The sequence below is a fragment of the Saimiri boliviensis genome, chromosome 1 (genome assembly GCF_048565385.1).
Source record: "Saimiri boliviensis isolate mSaiBol1 chromosome 1, mSaiBol1.pri, whole genome shotgun sequence".
Lineage (NCBI taxonomy): Eukaryota > Metazoa > Chordata > Mammalia > Primates > Cebidae > Saimiri > Saimiri boliviensis.
Window position 1 is genome coordinate 291446342 of NC_133449.1, and position 20648 is coordinate 291466989.

Here is a 20648-nt window from a genome sequence, read left to right on the forward strand (position 1 = left end):
AATCAAACAATACTGTATTAATTTTCTTTAAAAAAAAAAAGAGTTATCTACATATACTAGAATGTGAAAAATGGATCTGAGAGCAGTTAAGGGAGTGCCTCATACAAAAAGCTGTTAGGAATAAACTCTACAGTGCCCCACAACAATCACTTGAGTACGATCACTTATATAATTTAGTAACTTACTTTACATTGATTACTTCTCAATAGGCTAGAGAGAACAGCAGGACCCAAATTTCCAGTGTAATTTTTCCTACTGATTGCCTTCCTAATATGGCACTATAATTTTTGTATTCCTAAAAGGAGCTACAGACCTAAATGAGGCGGGAAGATTGCTGGAGCACAATAGTTTAAGGCTGCAGTAAGCTATAATCACACCACTGCCCACCAGACTGGGGAACAAAGCAAGACTCTGTCGAATAACTACATAAATAATCTTAATGATGCTATTAGCTGAAGGCTAGGACAAGCTCATACCTGGTAAAGTAAGGCAGATGAGGCTGGCAATCAGTAATGTTATACACATGAAGACAATCAACAGAAATATCTGCAAGGTAAAACATAAAAGTGCATAAATAGTGAACATATGCTCAATGTATTTTATCAAAGAATCAACATAATCTTCCCATTTAAAAGAAATCGCTTGTATTTGTGTTGCCAGGTTTCCTGCAATTCCACATAAATTTTTTATTTTCAGTAAAATCATCTATGATTTAGGCCAAAATGAAAATAAGTATCCATTCTCACATAATCAGATACATCCCACAAGTAAAAGGCAAATAATATGTTTTAATCAGAGAGCATAAAAATAAAACATTCAGTTTGTTATTAAAATAAAACATTACAAATTAAAAACATTCACCTTTTAATCAAACAACAGCGCTATCCAATTAGAATGTTCTATGATGACAGAAATGTCTAGATCTGCACTGCTGCTCAACGCAATAGCCACTAGGCCACACGTGGCTGCTGAGCATTTGATATGTGATTAGTGTAAATGAGTAATGGAATTTTTAATTTTATTTAATTTTAATTAATTTGAAATGTAAATAGCCATGTAAGCTCGTGCTCCTGTACTAAGAAGTTGGTATGGTGTGGCCGTGTCCCCACCCATATCTCACCTTGAACTGTAATAATCCCCACATGTCAAGGGCAGGGCCAAGTGAAGATAACTGAATTATGGGGCAGTTTCCCCCACACTGCTCTCATGGTAATGAATCAAACTCACCAGATCTGATGGTTTTTATACATGGGAGTCCCCCTGCACAAGCTCTGTTGCCTGCTGCCATGTAAGATGTGACTTTGCTCATCATTCACCTTCAGCCATGACTGTGAGGCCTCCCCAGCCATGTGGATGCTATGAGTCAATTAAACCTCATTGCTTTATAAATTACCCAGTCTCAGGTATTTATTAGCAGTTTGAAAACAGAATAATACAGAAGTGCAAATAAAAAGGGATCACATAGAGGAGGAAACCAGTTTCCCTGACCAGAAAGGCAACAACTGTGGCTTGCCTGCTACCTTACCAGGTTCATCTCCACAAGACCAGAAGGCAGAGCTCTGCTGGGAAGCCTGAAAAGGACAGATGACAAAATCCAGGACTCTGAGGCTCTGTCAGCTCTAACTGCCTGAAAAGTCATTTATTGATTCTGTCTCTAATCTGGCTAGAAAGTAACTCTTGCTCAGAAGGCCTTTTTTGTCTCCGGAGAGGTAAAAGAGCTGAGTAAAGACCACGGGGGAAAAAAAGAAGCTGACTATGAGGTCTGCTATTAAGACAAAGAGATAAAGGAAAAGATGACCTTCATGTTTTCCTCAGGGTTATGCAGCAAAGTCCTCTAGAATAAGTCACCGAATCAGGAACAGAGATATGCCCTTCCAGGGGACAAAGGAGCAGAAGAACAATTCAGTGAGTACAGACACTTGCAGAGATGGTGCTCAAGGCACTCCATTATCTGGTTCCTGCAATCCAAGAGCCTTACCTCCCACCACTCCTCTTGTCCCTCACCTCTTCCATGGTCCCTCATCTCTCCCCTTGTTCCTCACCACTCCTGGACACAGACCTCATCCTCTAAATATATTCAATTAGGCCACGTGCAGTAGCTTACACCTGTAATCCAGCACTTTAGGAGGCTGAGGCAGGTGGATTGCTTGAACTAAGAGTTTGAGAACAGCCTGGGCTACATAGCAAAACCCCTTTTCAACAAAAAATATAAGAATTGGCCAGGTGTAGTGGCATGCACCTGTGGTCCCAGCTAATTGGACAATTCAGGGTAGGAGAATTGCTTGAACCCAGGAGGTCAAGGCTACAGCAAGCCGTTATCTCAACACTGCACCCCAGCCTGGAAAACAAAGCAAGACCCTGTCTCAAAAACAAAACAAAACACCACAACTCCCTTATCTGCAATTTCAAGCCTACCATGTCATGTGCTCTAGACCTGATATATTCCTGGAATCCCCTTCCCACTTCCTTTTTCTTACTCTCTGCCCAGCATCTCAATGTTTAAGACAGTTCAGGCACCACCTATTCCAGAAGATTCCTTTGGGCTCATATTAAGAACAAGTGGTTCTTGATTGAAGGAGTCACAGTACCCACTGTAAACACCCACCATTAGAACCCAAAGCTGTCACTGCTTTTCTCATTTCTCTGAGTAGACTGTAAGCTCTTTCTGAGCAAAGATCACGTATGCTCTCTATATCCTCACAGACATTGAAAATATCAATAAAATATCAAAAAAATATAAAAATTGGCCAGGTGTAGTGGCATGCACCTGTGGTCCCAGCTAACTGGACAATTCAGGGTAGGAGAATCTCAGACACTCAAGACATGTTTGCTGAATGACTGAATGGACATATGTCACTGACAGTAATCTACAAAGGTATAATGACTATTTTTACAAAAAAAAAATGTGAGGGTGAGAGGTTAAATAACCTACCTGTTTTTAAAATGATCTGACTCATAAGCCCATCTCATTATTAAAGGGCATTTAAAAATAACAGACTTGATATAAATGAAGGATGACTTCATTGTAATCATATAGCAGTCATCAGCTTACATTTCTGACAAAATTCTGAGTTGCACAAAGACTGATCACTTGCTAGTTAAAGAACATAGAATAGGTACCTTCTTAATCAGTATTGCCTTCAGTTTCCTCAGCTATAAACATGAAATTATTGCCTATACTTTGCAGTATTTAGATGGAGATTAAATGAGACAACATCAAAATGCCCATTCTAGTTCTGACACATTGTTGCATTGTATCAATAAATAACATTAGTTTCTTATTTACTCTAGAGTCTTTTCCACTTAAATAGGGAGCAAGAGCCCAGGGAATCCCAACTCTGTATCTCTAAAATGTAATAAACTTACCTGATCATTTACATTACAGAATGAGGGTAATAAAATGTGGAACATGTCTACACAGAGGACTGGATATTAACAGCACCAATTCTCAACAGCAATTTGAAAAAAAAAAAAAAAATCTCTATATCTGATTATGTCTGCATAGTACCTACCCTGAGTGGAAAATTTAAAGGTCGGCGGTAAGGCTGAAAGCCAACAGGCCCTCCCTGCTGGAGTATGGCTTGATGGGCTGCATGCAGGCCTTCCCCCACCACAGGAATAGCATTGTTATTTCGAGCATGTTGATTATTGTTGACTTGTTGATTTGCACTGTTCTCATTTTCTTCCTGGTCTCCCAATAAGTAAGAATGAAGATCCCTGTGCAAAAATTACATCAGTAACAAGTCTCATTTCAAGTCAAAATAAAATGGCAGACATGACACTCATTTTCTTCGTATTTACTACTAAGGGTAGAAAATGTACAGTGTAGAATCTGTACACCATATTATTACCACATTTTGGTCTAAATGTTCATACCTGCTTTAAATGAAACCTTTCTAAATTTAACGTTAATTAACTTGTAGAATACCCCATACCCCACAAATTCAACCTATTTTATGTTTTCTTCAGCCAGTATCTGAGAAAAAATCAGTAACTGAAAGAAAAAAGTACAACACATAAAATACTTACAAGTACACTTGTAAGCACAAGGTGTTAAGTACATACTTAGAATGTATAATATTGTTAAGGATCTACAAGAAGAAAAGAAAAATTTCTTCTCTACAGATGACTACTGCAACATGTAGCTACAAGCTATAAATCTGTAAAACCTCCAAGCTATAAATCAGTTAAGACAAAAATGAGACTGGGAGAGAAAGCAGTTAGAGAAGGACAGATCTGTTCGATCAAATATAAGCAAATCTGTACTTCATCTTTAAGATACCTACAAGATGCCAAATATTTTCTGAACAACTTTGAAAGATTCAACTTTTAAATAGAGTACACAAAGCTTGAAAAAAAATAATAAATGCAACATGTTCACTGAAAGACTGAGCAATCAAATCTGAGAAGAACCCACTTACCAGGTTATAAACATTAAATAAAGGTAAGTAGTTGGTTTACATAAAGGCAAATTGGTTTGTTTTCAATGTGCTAAAAAAAAAAAAAAAAAAGCTTACTCCATGAAAGCCGTACCAGCAGCAAATCTCTCTAAGAGGACAAAAACAGGCATACATTCTCCATGAAAGGATGGACAATGATAAGCAAAAAAAAAAAATTTATTTAGAAGTATTGTATCACTTGCAGATATTACTAAATTGTCTCTTATTAAAACTAATTTTTCTTGAGTGGGCCATGGAATATACTTTTTCCAGAAAGGTTATTCAGTAATCACAAATGACATGCATGTACAAGGAGTCAGCTGCCCATACTCACAGCAAGTATCCGGCGGTCACGGTCCACGCTCGCACCAGCCCCTTCAGCCACTGTCTTGTGTGTCCCTGTTCAAGTAATGCCGGTAAGACAACCTGAAGCAGAAGCAGCTCGAGAGACAGTTCACTCACTGGAGCATCACTGAAAGAGCCAGGATTTATAATGTGAATTGTATTTTGCATATGACTATATTATATTAAAATATTTAATGGGATTACAACAAAACTCCTTAAGAGTCTAATAAACTTACTGTCTTTATTACCTCTCCTTTCTCTCTCCAACTCAGTGAGGCTTTCCCCGAAAACACCACCAAACACTTCTGATAAGGGTCATTAATGACCTTCATTTTGCTAAACAGATGGTTAGGTCTTGTTTCTCTCCTCATTTGCTCTATCAGTAGCAGGTTACACAAAAGGTCACTCCTTCCTTTTACACTTCATATCCAAACAGCTAAAGAATCCTTTTGACTGTACCAGAACAATATCCTAAACATTTCTCATGGGCTCCACTGCTACCTCCCCTTCATCTCTGCCACCCTCACCCCTCACCAGGATCATTGCATTACCTCCCAGCTGGCTTCCTGCTTCTGCCCTAGCCACTCCAACCCAGTTTCCTCTCATCACAGCAGTCAGAATGATCCTCTTTAAACCAAAGTTAGATCACTCCTTTGCTCAAAGCTTTCCAAGAGCTCCTCAGCTCACTCAAGTACAAGCCAAAGTGCTTATAATGGTTTGTGGCTCTCTATGAGGTGGCTCTCCATGACCTCTCTGGCTTCAGGGCCAATTACTTTGCCTTACTCCTCCTATTGCACACAAACTGGCCTCCTTGCTGGTCCTCAAACAGACCTGGGAGGCACTGCACCTACTTTCCGCAAGGATATTCCACCTTCAGGGATCCACATGGCTCACTCTCTCATCAACTCCTTCAGGGCTTTCCTCAACTGCCGCATCCTCAGGTCTTTATCACTTACTCTTCCTAAACTGTAACCTCATCCTGCCCACTCTCTATCCCCTTTTCCAACTTTAATTTTCCCTCATAGCACTTACAACCACTTGGCATCACTGTGTATTTCATCTATTTTAATGTCTATCTCCAGCATTAAAATGTAAGCTCTACTAGAGCAGGATTTTTTCTTGATTCTGTTTTGTTCACTGTTACATCCTTAGTACTCTGAAAAGTAACCCGCATATAATGGGCTCTCAATTTTGTTTAATGGATGAATGAACTAAACACCACTATAGCACAAACACTCTGCTAATCTTCTAGGTATATAACTGATCACCACAATGAGTTCTTCCCAACAACATATAAAGCTCAACTTGTGTGTGTTTCCTGGTTCTCATTATGAATGGACCCTCCAAATCCATAAAAATCCTAAGTATAGAAAAATAAAGTTTTATTACAAAAGAGTAACAATTTTAAAAGTCATAAACTGATGCTTCATTTTAAACTACTTACTGGCATTTTTTCTGCCATTTTAAACCATCAGGATATAAATACTTCCCAATTCTAATTTAATAAAATACAAATTTGAGATTTTTACAGTGTGTACAATAAACCTTTTGTTTTTGACCAATCACGTTCCTATGCGAAGCATTAAGATCCAAGTAAGAGGCTAGGCGCAGAGTCTCACACCTGTAATCTCAGCACTTTGGGCTGCTTGAGGCCAGGAATTCAAGACCAGCCTGGTCTTGAATAGTGAGAACCCGTCTCCACACACACAAAAATTTTTAATTTTAAAAAAAGAGAAAAAGACCTAAATAAGACATGATTTCTGCCATCTTGGATAAAACAATAAATACTTGCAAAGTAATGGAACAAACGCTATTAAAAAAATAAATATTGCAACATTGAAGAGAATTTTTTTTTTTTTTGAGATGGAGTTTCGCTCTTGTTGCCTAGGCTGGAGTGCAATGGCACAATCTCGGCTCACTGCCAACTTCTGCCTCTCCAGCTCAAGCAATTCTCCTGCCTGAGCCTCCCGAGTAGCTGGGATTACAGGCATGTGCCCCCCACGTCCAGCCAATTTTGTATTTTTAGTAGAGATGGGGTTTCTCCATGTTGGTCAGGCTGGTCTCAAACTCCCAACTTCAGGTGATCTGCCCACCTCAGCCTCCCAAAGTGCTGGGATTATAGGCATGAGCCACCGCGCCTGGCCTGAAGACAATTTTACATTATGTAATGATGGCACAGTGGCTCATGCCTGCAATCCCAGCACTTTGGGAGGCTGAGGCAGGCAGATGGTTCAAACTCAGAAGTTCAAGACCAGCTTGGGCCACATGGTTAAAACCTGTTCTCCACAAAAAATACAAAAATGAGGCAGGTGTGGTGGCTTGCACCTGTAGTCTCAGCTACTCGGGATGCTGAAGTGGGAGGATCACCTGAGCCCAGGAGATTGAGGCTGCGGTGAGCCTGATCACAACACTGCATTCTAGCCTGGGTGACAAAGCAAGAATCTTTCTCATAGAAAATAAAATAAAATTTAAAAACCTTAATGTGGATTTTAAAAAGAGTATCAAATGCTTGCCAGTCAAATGTGGACAAGAAAGTTACTGTAAACAGAGAGAAAAAGACAAAGAACAGCTAAGTAAATCAGGGGAGCCTCAATGGTAGTATAGCACAATTAAAAGAATTCAAGTCAGTCAATGCTGAGACAAGATATTGAAAAAGCAACGAGATTATGCCAAGCCTTGCATCTCATTCCAAACAGTGTAGACATCACATAGATTACAGAGGAAATGCTGACAACTTTTAAACAAAGGGCTAAAATAAGCAAAGTTTCAGAAAATCTAGAGGCAGAGGTGTTGAGGATGAATGGAGAGCAAGAGGAAGGCCTAAATTAAGTTAGTAAATCAAGCTGAATTAGTAAGAGATCTTAAAAAATTAGAATTGACAATACTTTAAAGACTGATTAGAAGTAAACTTGAAGGTGGGGAGAGATAGCATGGGGAGAAATGCCACATATAGGTGATGGGGAGGAAGGCAGCAAATCACACTGCCATGTGTGTACCTATGCAACAATCTTGCATGTTCTTCACATGTACCCCAAAACCTAAAATGCAATAAAAAAATAATAATAAAAACAAAAGCAAAAACTACAGATTCCACGACAAAGTGGCTTAGGTATTCTCGATATGTAGCGTGGGCGGGGTTGGGGGGGCTAAGGCAGAGAAAAATAGCAAAGCAACATTTACTTTGGAGTTTGAAGAAACTGATGGATCTTGCTTTCAATATGTTAAGGGTGTGAATTCTGAATGTGTTAACAACACCTCTCAATAAATCTGTGTGCTAATTAAAAAAAAAGAACATAGTACATACTACTTGTGTAGCTAACAAACAAGTATATAAACAAATAAAAGAGCAAATATGAAAAAAAAAAAAAAAGAAGTAAACTTGAGGAAGTAATCCAATTTGTCTGCAATTGGGATAATGACTGTGGAGATAATGTAAATCCCTAAAGAAAGAGCATATAGGATGAGTGTTAGAGATTAGGTTTCTGGATGACTTAAGTTTTTTTGTTTTTTGGGGTTTTTTTTTTGATGGAGTTTCACTCTTGTAACCCAGGCTGGAGTGCAATGGTGAGATCTCAGCTCACCATAACATCTGCCTCCTGGGTTCATGCAATTCCCCTGCTTCAGCCTCCCGAACAGTTGGAATTGCAGGCATGTGCCACCACGTCCAGCTAATTTTTTTTTTGTATTTTTAGCAGATACAGGGTTTCTCCATGTTGGTCAGGCTGGTCTCATACTCCTGACCTCAGGTGATCTGACCACCTTGGCCTCCCAAAGTACTAGGATTATAGGTGTAAGTCATGGCGCCCTGCCTATACCTAGATTTTTAAAGCAAAAAAATATTTTCCATCCACATGCCTTGTACACTATTTTTAATCCATAATTAAATGTGCAACTTTGGCTTCATTCCTTATAATGTGTTTCAAAATAAAGAGGATACTACTAATACACTCTCATTAGGTATGGTAAAACATTTCAATGCTGTGCAAATGCATACTTCATGTGCAGGAAACAAGTCTTTCTTTAGAAAATGTAACTACTAATGTTTACATGATCTAGAATAAGGCAAAACTTATGTAAAGTGGAAAAGTTCCCGAAAATTTTTTTTTAATTTAATTTTAAAAACAAAAATAAGGGTAGAATAAGGCAAAATTTAACTGTCAGATGATTTCCAGTATACATAAAAAATGTTTTAAATGTTTACTGTAATCTGAATATCAAATCCCTAACAGAGATAAATTAGTAAAGGTATTCTGACTTTTTAAAACTTACCTGTAGAGCATGACATTATATGGAAGAAAATTTGGCAGCAGACTCTTAATTATACGTATAGGAAGCCAAAGCATCAGGAGGACAATGGAGCCAAAGACAATCTGCAGAAGGAAACAGGGTATGACACCACCGTAAGAGTCAATCACCATAAGAGTCAATCACTTCTGTGAGAGACAGGCAGACTTCTGAGCATACTCAAGCAATATGCAGTCCAGGCCTGTAATTACTCAAAGACCAAGTGGTTCCCATTCTACACATTATCCTTGAGTTGCTTCGTATAAAAATGTTTTCCTAAGATGGCTGCCCCTCTCCTTTTAAGGACCTACCATCTTGGATACAAATGCTGAAACAGAAGCCACAAAGGATAAGCACCACATGCTACCTAAGGAATGAGCTAGAAACTTAAAATGAAGGAGAAGTGCCTGCAACTTAATAAATCACTTGTAACCAGCTAAAAAATGGCCCCATGTTAATGGCTACAGAAGCTTTCAAAGGACACGATGTTACTTTTAGAATTTTATTTTAGAAAAACTTAGATTTAGTGCCGGGCACGGTGGCTCACACCCGTAATCCCAGCACTCTGGGAGGCTAAGGCAGGTGGATCACAAGGTCAAGAGTTCAAGACCAGCCTGGCCAACATAGTGAAACTCTGTCTCTACTAAAAATACAAAAAAATTAGCTGAGTGTGGTGACGGGCACCTGTAATCCCAGCTACTTGGGAGGCTGAGGAAGGAGAATCGCTTGAACCCAGGCGGCAGAGGTCGCAGTGAGCCAAGATCACACCACTGCACTCTAGCCTGGGCAGCAACAGAGCAAAACTCCATCTAAAAAAGAAAAAAGAAAAAGAAAAACTCAGATTTAACTAGGTAATTTCTTCTTCCAGGTGGGGAAACTTCGACATGTTTCTGTTAAGAGTTTAATTTACAAACCAGTAGGAAGTCTCCATTGCTTGAATGCAATTAAATGTAATTCAGACAACTATAATTTAGCAATCAATCATACCAGTGGTCCCCAACTTTTTTGGCACCAGGGACTGGTTATATAGAAGACAGTTTTTCCATGGGGTTTCAAGATGAAACTGTTCTGTTTCAGATCATCAGGCATTAGATTCTCATAAACAGCACACAACCTGATCCTTCACACTCGCAGTTCCCAACAGGGTTCACAGTCCTGTGAGAATCTAATGCCAAGGCTGATCTGACCTGCTGGCCTGCTACTCACCTCCTGCTGTGTGGCCGTTTCCTAACAGGGCATGGACCAATAGCCAGCCAAAACATGGGGGCTGGGGACCCCTGAATTATACTACTACAGAACAAGAAAGCATCTTCCTTTCAGTAAATTATCTTTTTACTCATTTATATTAACAAAGTAACCAACAGCTATTTGACAACTGAATACTGTAAGCTTAAAGAAATATATTATTCAATATACCCTAGGTGCTCTCTTGAGAAATGGGGGGAGAAAAAAAAAAAAAACACACACACACTAAAGAAAACTACAGGGTAGCACACTTTATTCAAAAAAACAACGGTAACATCTTCTTACCACTGACAAAATAAATCTTCGGAGATGCCTATATATTGGCAAATGGATCATTTCCTGTACTGGATTGAAATCTGGATCATTCAAATTCCTTAGAAACCACAGGACACCAGGTCGAAGTACCTGCAAATACATTTTAAATACTATAAATATTCACCAGTGTCTTCAAATTCTATATATGAGCTGAAACATTAACAGAAAGATAAGCACTTAAAATTATTCTGGTATGTAAAATGGCTCCAGAAAGTGTATATGGTATTCCTAGAAAAAAAAAATTCCTGAACCAGAATCTTTATGAAAACTACCGTGTCTGATGATATCCTTTGACATCATTCACTGAAAAAAAACAGTGTCCAATGTGTCAAGAAATCTAGACCTCTGAGATGAAAAATAAATGAATACAACCATTACTATAGTAAAAGGGTTATGTTGCATTTATAAATATCCTAAATAGAAAATCTGATTTCAGTTTTACACTTCCACAGAGGGATTATTTTTTAAAAACCCTACAGCCTCCGAATCTTCATTTTACTATCTATACCTTCCCCCTGTGAATGAAAATCATCACCCAAGATGTCGTAGGTGATGGGGTCAAGAAGGAGTCTGGGTACTAGTCCTACATGGTCTAAGCTTACTGAACTATCTTCTGTAACACAGCTAATCTGCCCAAACTTCTGTTCTCCATTATTTATTTATTTATTTTTTTAAGAGACTGGGTCTCGCTATGTTGCCCAGGCTGGAGTGCAGTGATTATTCACAGGCGCGATCCCACTACTGATCAGCACAGGAGTTTTGACCTGCTCCGCTTTCGACCTGGGCCAGTTCACCCCTCCTTAGTGTTCTCCATCTTCTAAACAAGGGACTTACAATACATTATTTCTAAGGTTCTGCCTAAGTTCCAAATTTTGTATCAACAAAAACAATTACATTGTTAAAATAAAGTAAAAAATTATAAAACATTTTATTCACTTAACGAAGTAATTTGGAACTCACACATAATTTCATTTTTAAGAAACACGTTTCTGCAGTTGCTTTAGTTCTCAATCATTTCTTTTCTTTCTTTCCTTTTTTTTTTTCAATTGACAGGGTCTCGCTATATTGCCCAGGCTGGAGTGCAGAGGCTATTCACCATCGCGATGCCACTACTGATCAGAACAGGAGTTTTGACCTGCTCCGTTTCTGACCTGGGCGGGTTCACCCTCCTTAGGCAACCTGGTGGTCCCCGGCTCCCGGGAGGGCACCATATTGATGCCGAACTTAGTGTGGACACCCAATCGGCATAGTGCACTACAGCCCAGAACTCCTAGGCCCAAGCAATCCTCCCACCTCAGCCTCCCCAGTAGCTGGGACTACAGGCACGTGTCACAGCACCCAGGTCAATCATTTGTTTTAAAGAAAGAGTGAAAGGTTCAGTTACCAAGAGAATTTACTGAACATACTGTATGATTCAAGAGAATGCTTTGGCCCCTGAACCCTCTTCCTCTTCCTCCAATCTTGCAAAGCACAAAGCACACCAAGAGCAGCATTCAGCCTTTATGCTTTTGCGTTCCATTCCCACTGGAATTGTCAATCTGCTCCTCCACACCCTGCACATCTCCATCACCAGTCTGCGTGTAAGCTGACTGTTTCAATACTGTATTCGTTTTCAGGCTGTAACATTGAGGAACTGTGCCTTTGTTTCTCACTGATATCCCAGAAGACAGTATAGTGTCCAGCAAACAGTGAACATTCAGTATTGGGGGAATGACTGAGCTTGAGATGTACACTAATAAAATATTCATCTGCTTTCGTCATCTTCAAATCAGTAGAAACCAGATTCCAAAAATAGGATTAATAAAGGTACCAGGCCAGGTGCAGTGGTTCACACCTGTAATCCCAGTACTTTGGGAGGCTGAAGTGGGCAGATCATTTGAGGTCAGGAGTTCAAGACCAGCCTGGCCAGCATGGTGAAACCCTGTCTCTACTAAAAATACAAAAATTAGCTGGGCGTGGTGGCGGGCACCTGTAGTCCCAGCTACTTGGGAGGCTGAGGCAGGAGAATCGCTTGAACTCAGAAGGCGAGGGTTGCAGTGAGCCGAGATCATGGCACTGCATTCCAGCCTGAGCAACAGAGGAAGACTCAGTATCAAGAATAAATAAATAAATTAAATAAATAAAGGTACCCACCAGGCCAGTGAACTGGAATCATAAAGAACCCTCTATAATTCTATACTTAAGTTACCTAAATCAAAACCATTTTAAACGTTCGATCCTGCAAAGCCATATCCTTTTGGTTACTTCCAGCATTATATTTCCTTGAAGTCTGAGATACATTCACATCATACAAAATTCCAAGAGTCTGTATTAGAGAATGGCTAAAATATATATGAAGTATAATAAAATGAGTACTCTTACTTTTTTCCTCAGTTGAATCATCTTTCCAACTCAGAAAGATTAAAATTTGCCAATTATGAAGACAACTGAAACAGTTTAAAGCAATCAAATCAAAGTCCCCTATAAATTATTCCCTCTCAGAATAAAATACTAGAGAATATGATTTAGTTAGGAAATCATCATAGCCTTTGAGACATGACTGGCAGTAAAAGCAAAAGTCCTTTTTATAAATGTGCAGCATCAGCATTTCTCTGTAGACTTACCTCTCTCAGTAATAGAATGAAGGAGGCAAAGTAGAAGACGTACACCATTCCCACTAGCCAATGCAGAAACATGGTAGTACCTGGAGCAGACTGAAAGCTCAGTTCTCGATCTTTCAGAGTAGCATCAAACATTTCCTGAGCCAAAAGAGGACAGGTAAGAGATGTGTGCCTCCTACATTTGCAAAGTTAACATTTCCATCTTCTAGGTAATAATCAACATGCATGCGAGGAAGGATTTCTGGAAATGCTATTTATTTATGTCATTTCATGGTGTCATAGAACTATATACAAGATTGGCTACTGATTCAGATATAAAGAATGATAAACCAATTGGTAAAAGCTTCATTAATATTGATTCTATTAAAGAACTATTTCTGATGAATGTAAAACCTCCTTTTCTTGGTTACAGGTCTGCATTCTTAAGAAGTTTTAAAAGTAAGGTATAGGAGGGTAAATGTTATCTTAGAACCAAAGGCAGCTTTTCTACACATAAAATATTTTTGAAAAAATCAAGATCTGATGATCCCTAATAGCAATTAAAGAGTATAATCAAGACTGAGCATCTTAGTGAAACCAAATGATGAGAGTGAAATTTATTACTACAAAGATAGTTTCCTTATCAAATTATTCTCTATGTATATAATATCTTAGTATTATCTATAAAAATTTGAGAGCGCAAAGTGGGCAATAAAATTCTCCACTAGTTATTAGAAAGATTTCGGCCAAAATATTCTGACATCAAAAATTTGCACAAAGCCTCAAAACTCAGATACTCTAGAAAAATTAACATTAAGATTCTATACTAATACGCTTGTCAAAAGAATAAGCAAATTATCAAATATTTACTTTCCTTTAAAAAGAACCTACACTGAAGACTTCCTTTTTTGAAGCTTTGAAATTATGCTATTATACAATCATGAATACTCAACTTACCAAGGAACAGATATCCAGCCACCAACCACAAATGAGAGGGAACACTCCAATTTCTACCACCACTAACAAAGAGACCTTAAGTGAAAATAAAGGTCATCAGTATCACCCAAATGTAGGAGAAATTTCCAATCTCAAGTTATAACAGGAATTACCTTAACAACAATATAGCAGACTCCTAGTAAGCGACGAGACCTATGAAATTTCACAAGAGTTGCCAAGCCCTACAGCATCTAGTTAAGGAAAAATTGAGTAAAGGTACAATGAAACAGACAACTACTTAGTTAGTATTTTTTGACAGAATTAATTTATTTCACATTTTGTCTACACTGACCCTTACTGCAAATACCTAAAACTTTCACTAAGAGAACAAGGAGAGAGACAAGTTTCACCATTAATGAAGAGTTCTTTGATACGAATAAGATTACTGAACACTCAAGCTGGTTCATTAAAGGATACATGACAAATAATCAGTGTTATTGCTAGAAGTATATACCCAACTATGGTGGTGATTAGGCCTTCAAAATGAGATGCTTGGACCTGGAAATAAAAAAAAGTAAATAAAATTTAATTTTACCACACGTCCTACACCCCAGTTTTCCCATATTAAACAATCCAAATGAATAAAAGTGAACTGTCTAGACAAATTGTAACTAGAAAACAACTGTAAAATCCCCTTTGGATGACATCTCTGAAAACCAGATTCTCTCACTGTTATATATTGCTAACAAATGAAGAAAAAATAACATTTTACCCAAGGAGACAAAATAAAAGGAGAGTGAATTAAATTTTCCAAAAACAAGAGCACTGTAATACATCAGCCTGCCCTTTAGTCTCACTCTAAAGCAGATTTGCTAAAGACTAACCACTGAAGGCAGGAGCGTACTGCTCAAGTCGTCCACCAGCTTGGTAACATCCCAGCCACCTCATTTCCTACCACTAGAAATAACTGTTCAAGCTTCCCTTGCTCTGCAAATCTGTTCCATTCTCAATTTACAGACAGTAAGAATTCTGAGAGTAACAAGGCCTATTGGTATTATTTGGTTCCCAAGTTTTAGATAGCAAGTGGCAATAGCTTGGAAAGTCAAAATTTTTCAAAACACTGATCTGAACCTTTTAAGTTCTTGCATTTGACTGGTGATAATCAGAGGTGTACTAAATATTATAACACTTCAGAATGTGATCTCTCTGGTCTCATAAATACAAACTGAGCAGATGATCCCAGATAGTCAACTCTTCCTTAAAAGACTGAATTATTCTAGGGCCTCAAGAGAAGTAATAATCCTTCCAAAATTTATTTACCTCTGAAAAATAATAATAAAATGTAAAAACTAAAGCACTCTAGAAAACACGATAACCCGTCATTCCAATAGTCTACCCTTTTAAAATTGACTAATATATTGTTACTTCTCTAAATTCAGCAGGGGGCACCTGGGGAAAGGGAAAGAAGAGAACATGCAAGTTCATGAGATGAATGGAAAATCAGCTTGTGGAAAACTTTCCTACAGTATACCTCAGGCCCACCCAGCTGAATGGATTTTAGAGCACATTTTCATTAGTTAGCAACATGACCACTATCTCTTGAGCCACTGTTATTTAAAAAAAATAAAATAAAATAAGACAGTATTGGCTAACTATTCCCTTGCATAATGCCAACTGAGAAATGAAGTAACTCTTAGAATACTATTTGATTATCTGATTAATATTTGATTAATAAATAATCAACTTTGGGAGTAATGAATGAAAGTAAGGTTGTAAAAGTATTATACTCACGTGTTCTTCAAATCCCAAACCAACAAGGGAGAAATGACCAATATGGTAAGGGCAAAATGCTAAAAGGGGGGGAAAATTCAATAAAAACGTCAACATCAAAACAACGAACACTCCTACTACAATCCCCCACTAAAAGGAATGAGGGCTTCTTGGAGAAATGAAAGATTCCGGAACTAGGCTAAAAATATACTGCCTAGGACATTCTCTGTAACTAGAGAACAACAAAGTTATTAAGGTCTAATAGGGCCAAGCCAAAACAACAAAGAAACCACTGTGAAAACAGGCCAGAGAGGATAATATGAGCAACAAAAATAATAACGACCAAAACTGATGGAAAAACACTGAACATATACAAATCCATGACCTTATGATGCTCAAAAAAGGAAAAGCCCAAAATAATAATAATCACAAAAAGAGAAAAAACAACATCAAAGAAAACACTTTCATGTTTTGGAAGCACTTAGCACACCAATGGGAGTAGTTAATGTACCAATTCCTTATTCTGAAAACTAAAATTAAGGGGGAAAAATATGAGCATCTGTCCTACTTGTCCTGGACAAACAGGTTCGGGTTGACCAAAGAGACCCAAATTGATAAGAATTTCTTCTTCTTTACAGAAAAGCCAGTCAATAAATGTAAAAAAATGACAATTTAAAAATCATCATTTTGCCACCCTTAATGAAGTAAATGATTCTGGCAAGAATCATCAAGAGCTAATAAAAATCATTAAGTGGAAGGTTGATGGAACACTATAAGACATAAAAATATCATTCCCAACAGACTACTTTCTAATGGTAAAGGGAAAAATAAAACCTAAGATTAGAGGCTCAGGTTGATATCACCTGAATCCAGTGATAAAAGTGGACAATCCAACACCATGTACCTCAGCTCCTCACATATCCTATTAATCAGCACAGTGTGACCAGTGAAGAATTTGTCCCAGATGTATCAAACCTGAATCTAGTAAGGCCCTTTGATCTGACTTCAGGTTTAAGAGAAATATGGGAGACAAAGGATAAAGGCAGAGGATATTCAGGAAGTAGATGGACAGAAGGAAGTTAACCTAATCCCAGCAACAAATCAATGGCCAAATAGGGTGGGTTGGGGAAGCAAAGAGAAGAGTACTCTAATTAAAAGACTGACAACTTGGGACTTAACAACTAAAAGTAATATGTGGACCTTATTTGGATCTTCATTAAAATAAACCAATGCAAAATGGTATCTAAACGGACAACCCAGAAATTTTAAATATGATGGATTATTAGGAAATATTAAAGAAATTCTAGTAATTCTGTAAGGTGAAATAACGGCATTATGGCTAAGTATGAAAATCTTCTTAAAATCTTTATTGAGAATTTTTATAGTCTTCTTTTTCCTCAAGTCTTTCTAGCCAAATTTTACTTCATTCTTAATAATAAAATGTAGTTATATTTTCTTTATGGTAGAAATAACTCAACAGCATAATAGATTACTAGGGAAGTGGGGAACTCAATCATGAAGGCAGAAATCAGAGTGAACCTACTAGGGATCTGGCTTCTAACACTTTCTCAGTATTCCATGAGTAATCTTTTTTTTTTTTTTTTTGGAGACAGTGTCTCACTCTTGTCACCCAGGCTGAAGTGCAGTGGTACGATCTTGGATCACTACAACCTCTATCTACTTCCTGGGTTCAAGAAATTCTCTGCCTCAGCCTCCGAAGTAGCTGGGGTTACAGGCACCCGCCACCATGCCCGGCTAATATTTTGTATTTTTAGTAGAGACGGGGTTTCACCATCTTGGCTGGTCTTGAACTCCTGACCTTGTGATCCACCCACCTCGGCTGATCCACCCTCCATCCCAAAGTGCTGGGATTACAAGCATGACCCACTGCACCCGGCTGAATCTTTCTGAACATGTATCCTCAATATGTTTAAATTCATTTACAAATTTATATATATATATATATATATATATATATATATATATATATATATATATTAGTTTACTAACATACTGTGTGTACTACAAAGCATAAGAAATTTTAAAAGGCAAGAAGAAAAAAATTGTATGTTGAATTTTGCCTATTTGTTCTCATATCCCAGTCTGAAGACGACTCAACTAGGCCCCTGGGAGGGCCAAGTTTTAACTCTATTTGCAGCTGTATTAAATAATTATTAACCTTAAACACCAGTTGCAACAATCAATTTCCATCCCATTACACACAAACTAATGGAAAGGCATCCTGAAATTAAGGACAGTTTCTCAAGATCGTCACCTTCTGCAGGAAGACCAGAGCTTGGTCAGATTACATTTCTGCAAAGCATATGACTACAAGAGCCAAAAAACTGCCTGTAGAAAACTTCCAGAAGAGCAACCCATGCAGGAAAAAAACATGAGGGTGTTTAATCCCAATGATTAAAAGAAAAAGTATGTTCCCAATGGAAGAAAACTTATTTTATTTCAAAAGATCCTAACTATGTAACAAAACATAAGTTTACTAAGAAAATTTTTTTTGCAGTATAAGCTCAGGAAGTTATATTAGAAAAAACTTCAGATTTGATTTCTATAAATGAGTTATTTGTATAATTCATGTTTTAAATGTAACCTGTTTCTCCAAACATCAATTTAGCATTAAGCTTTTCTGCAAGAGTAAAGACTTAAATCTATAATTTTTCTCTCAAAAAAATAAAAATAAAGTCAAGATCAAAGTTTCACAGTCTATATATGAATTATTTTACCTAATGAAAAATAAACGAAGAATAACATACAGACACCCCCATATGCAAGGAGAACAAAGAATGAGCTTCCTATTAAATTTGCACCTTTGTGAGTGTCTACTAAAAATTAAGAAATCAATGCAGGTTATGCAAAATACTTTGTTAGCAAAATACAAGTAAATTTCCCTTTCTCTTTTACAGATAATATACAGAAATCAATTTTTTTTCTCATCCTCAGTCCAAACATTCAAAGCCCCTTAGACTGCATGGCTTGTTATTAAAGACATCTGCTTTACGGATCACAGTGTAGTCCCCAACAGAGCAAATAACTTGGAATTTGGTGGAAGAAGCCTGGGGAAATCTCTACTCATCCTCTTCAGCAGAGCTGAGGGGTAAGTCACAGGTACTAAGGAAGGAATTGTTCATAGATTATCCCTATATAGAGATATGCCGCCTGAGGTCTCAGACACAAATCATAGGACCCCAAACAATAACCCCATTCTATCAGACTCTACCTCCTCATCCCTAAAAGATACAGAAACTGAACTCTAAGGCCTTGATTTACTCAATTTAGTTTTCCTTACCTCTTCTGGAAAGGAGAGAAACCTCATCAATAGTGTTTCCTCAACCTCACCTTTCTTTCTCCAATACTCCCAATGGGAGGGACTATTGTGTGTTGTCACACAATCTTCACAGCTGCCCTTACTGAAGTATTTGGAAGTGATTTTGCACGTGTTGGAATCTGGTTCTAAGGGGCACTCACATTTGGGAAAGGCTTACTGCCTTCCCACATGTCTACATCCAGCTCTGATAACAGCTCCCAAGTCAAGGTCTCTAGAAGGCCTTGGTCAGGAATTTGACAGATGAAAACAAGATCTTCTGCCATAGGGAAGAGCACACAGACAATCAGCACAAAACTAATTTCAGAAGTAGAAAACCGTATATTCTCAAGTCAGTCTAAAACCAGATTCTACAAAAAAAGACACAAACGCCCAACAGAAGCAGAGACAGGTAGGTAACTGCAGTCACTGCTGCTTGAGAAAGTATCTGTCTGTCTGGGGCCTATCTACAAAGAATTCCTACCTGAAACTATTTTCATATACCACTTAGTATTTATTCCTACGCTAAAAAATAAAAAAATTAAAAATAAACCTATAACAAGGCTCTTAAAAAACTAAATTCCTACTATATCACAAAAAAAGCACAAACACAACTTACCAAAAACAAGAATGAACAGTGTATTTAAAGATACCACCCAGAAGACATGTTCCTAAAGAAAAAAAGCATCAATAACGCATATTGAATTCATATTTAACATATGTTTAACTGGACTACTCCACTTATTTAGCTATAGCCAAATACTAAAATTAGCTAAGACTGAAATTTTCCCTCTATTGTTTTGGGATTTCAATCTACAAATAATATGTAACTTTCATTTTTCATTAGCTCATACAACTAAGCCTAATAAAACTCAAAGTTGAAATATTACATGTAGAAAAAACAAATTCATTTATAAACATTTCCTTTTTAGAAATAATCTACGGCAAATTACACAGATGTTAATAATACTGGATTTCGTTTAAATCAAATGACACTGAAAAATTCCAAATGGAGAAAAATTTGAAAGCCAAATTAATTGTAAACTTCATGTTAATGTCAACTGCAGTGTTTCTTTCAACGTCCACTCTGCTTTCGTGACACCTGCAGGGTCACTACTGCCTGGCTACCTCCCCTTTGGAAAACTCTAGCTTGTTCTCCTCTGGTCTCTCCACTCCCTATGGTGCCCTGACTTTCTTTGTCCTGTCTCACCTGACCATCTGGTCCCCTCTCACAGTTACATATTGTCACGTCTGTGACAGCTATCTGCCTATTCCTTCAGCCATGTTATACACACTTTAACTATGCCCTATGCTGACACTGACCAGACTGCCGAAGTCCATTCATTCATGCCCACAACCTTCCCCAACCATCAAGTTAAAGGATCCTTCCAAAGAGCTTTTGTTTAAAGATTTCTCTGT

The 20648-nt window shown here is 37.8% G+C and overlaps 1 protein-coding gene across 1 annotated transcript in view; it reads right to left on the reverse strand.

The window, feature by feature from the left end:
• MARCHF6 (membrane associated ring-CH-type finger 6) overlaps positions 1–20648 on the reverse strand; it is an 89798-nt gene that overhangs the window by 22149 nt on the left and 47001 nt on the right. Inside the window, exons 10-20 of the mRNA XM_039479121.2 lie at positions 19849–19900; positions 15935–15993; positions 14621–14701; positions 14317–14385; positions 14165–14239; positions 13232–13366; positions 10599–10718; positions 9054–9154; positions 4774–4911; positions 3513–3717; positions 477–546 (exon numbers count right to left, since the gene is read on the reverse strand). Coding sequence (XP_039335055.1) covers positions 477–546; positions 3513–3717; positions 4774–4911; positions 9054–9154; positions 10599–10718; positions 13232–13366; positions 14165–14239; positions 14317–14385; positions 14621–14701; positions 15935–15993; positions 19849–19900 — 1105 coding nt within the window. The remainder of the gene's footprint in view (positions 1–476; positions 547–3512; positions 3718–4773; positions 4912–9053; positions 9155–10598; positions 10719–13231; positions 13367–14164; positions 14240–14316; positions 14386–14620; positions 14702–15934; positions 15994–19848; positions 19901–20648) is intronic.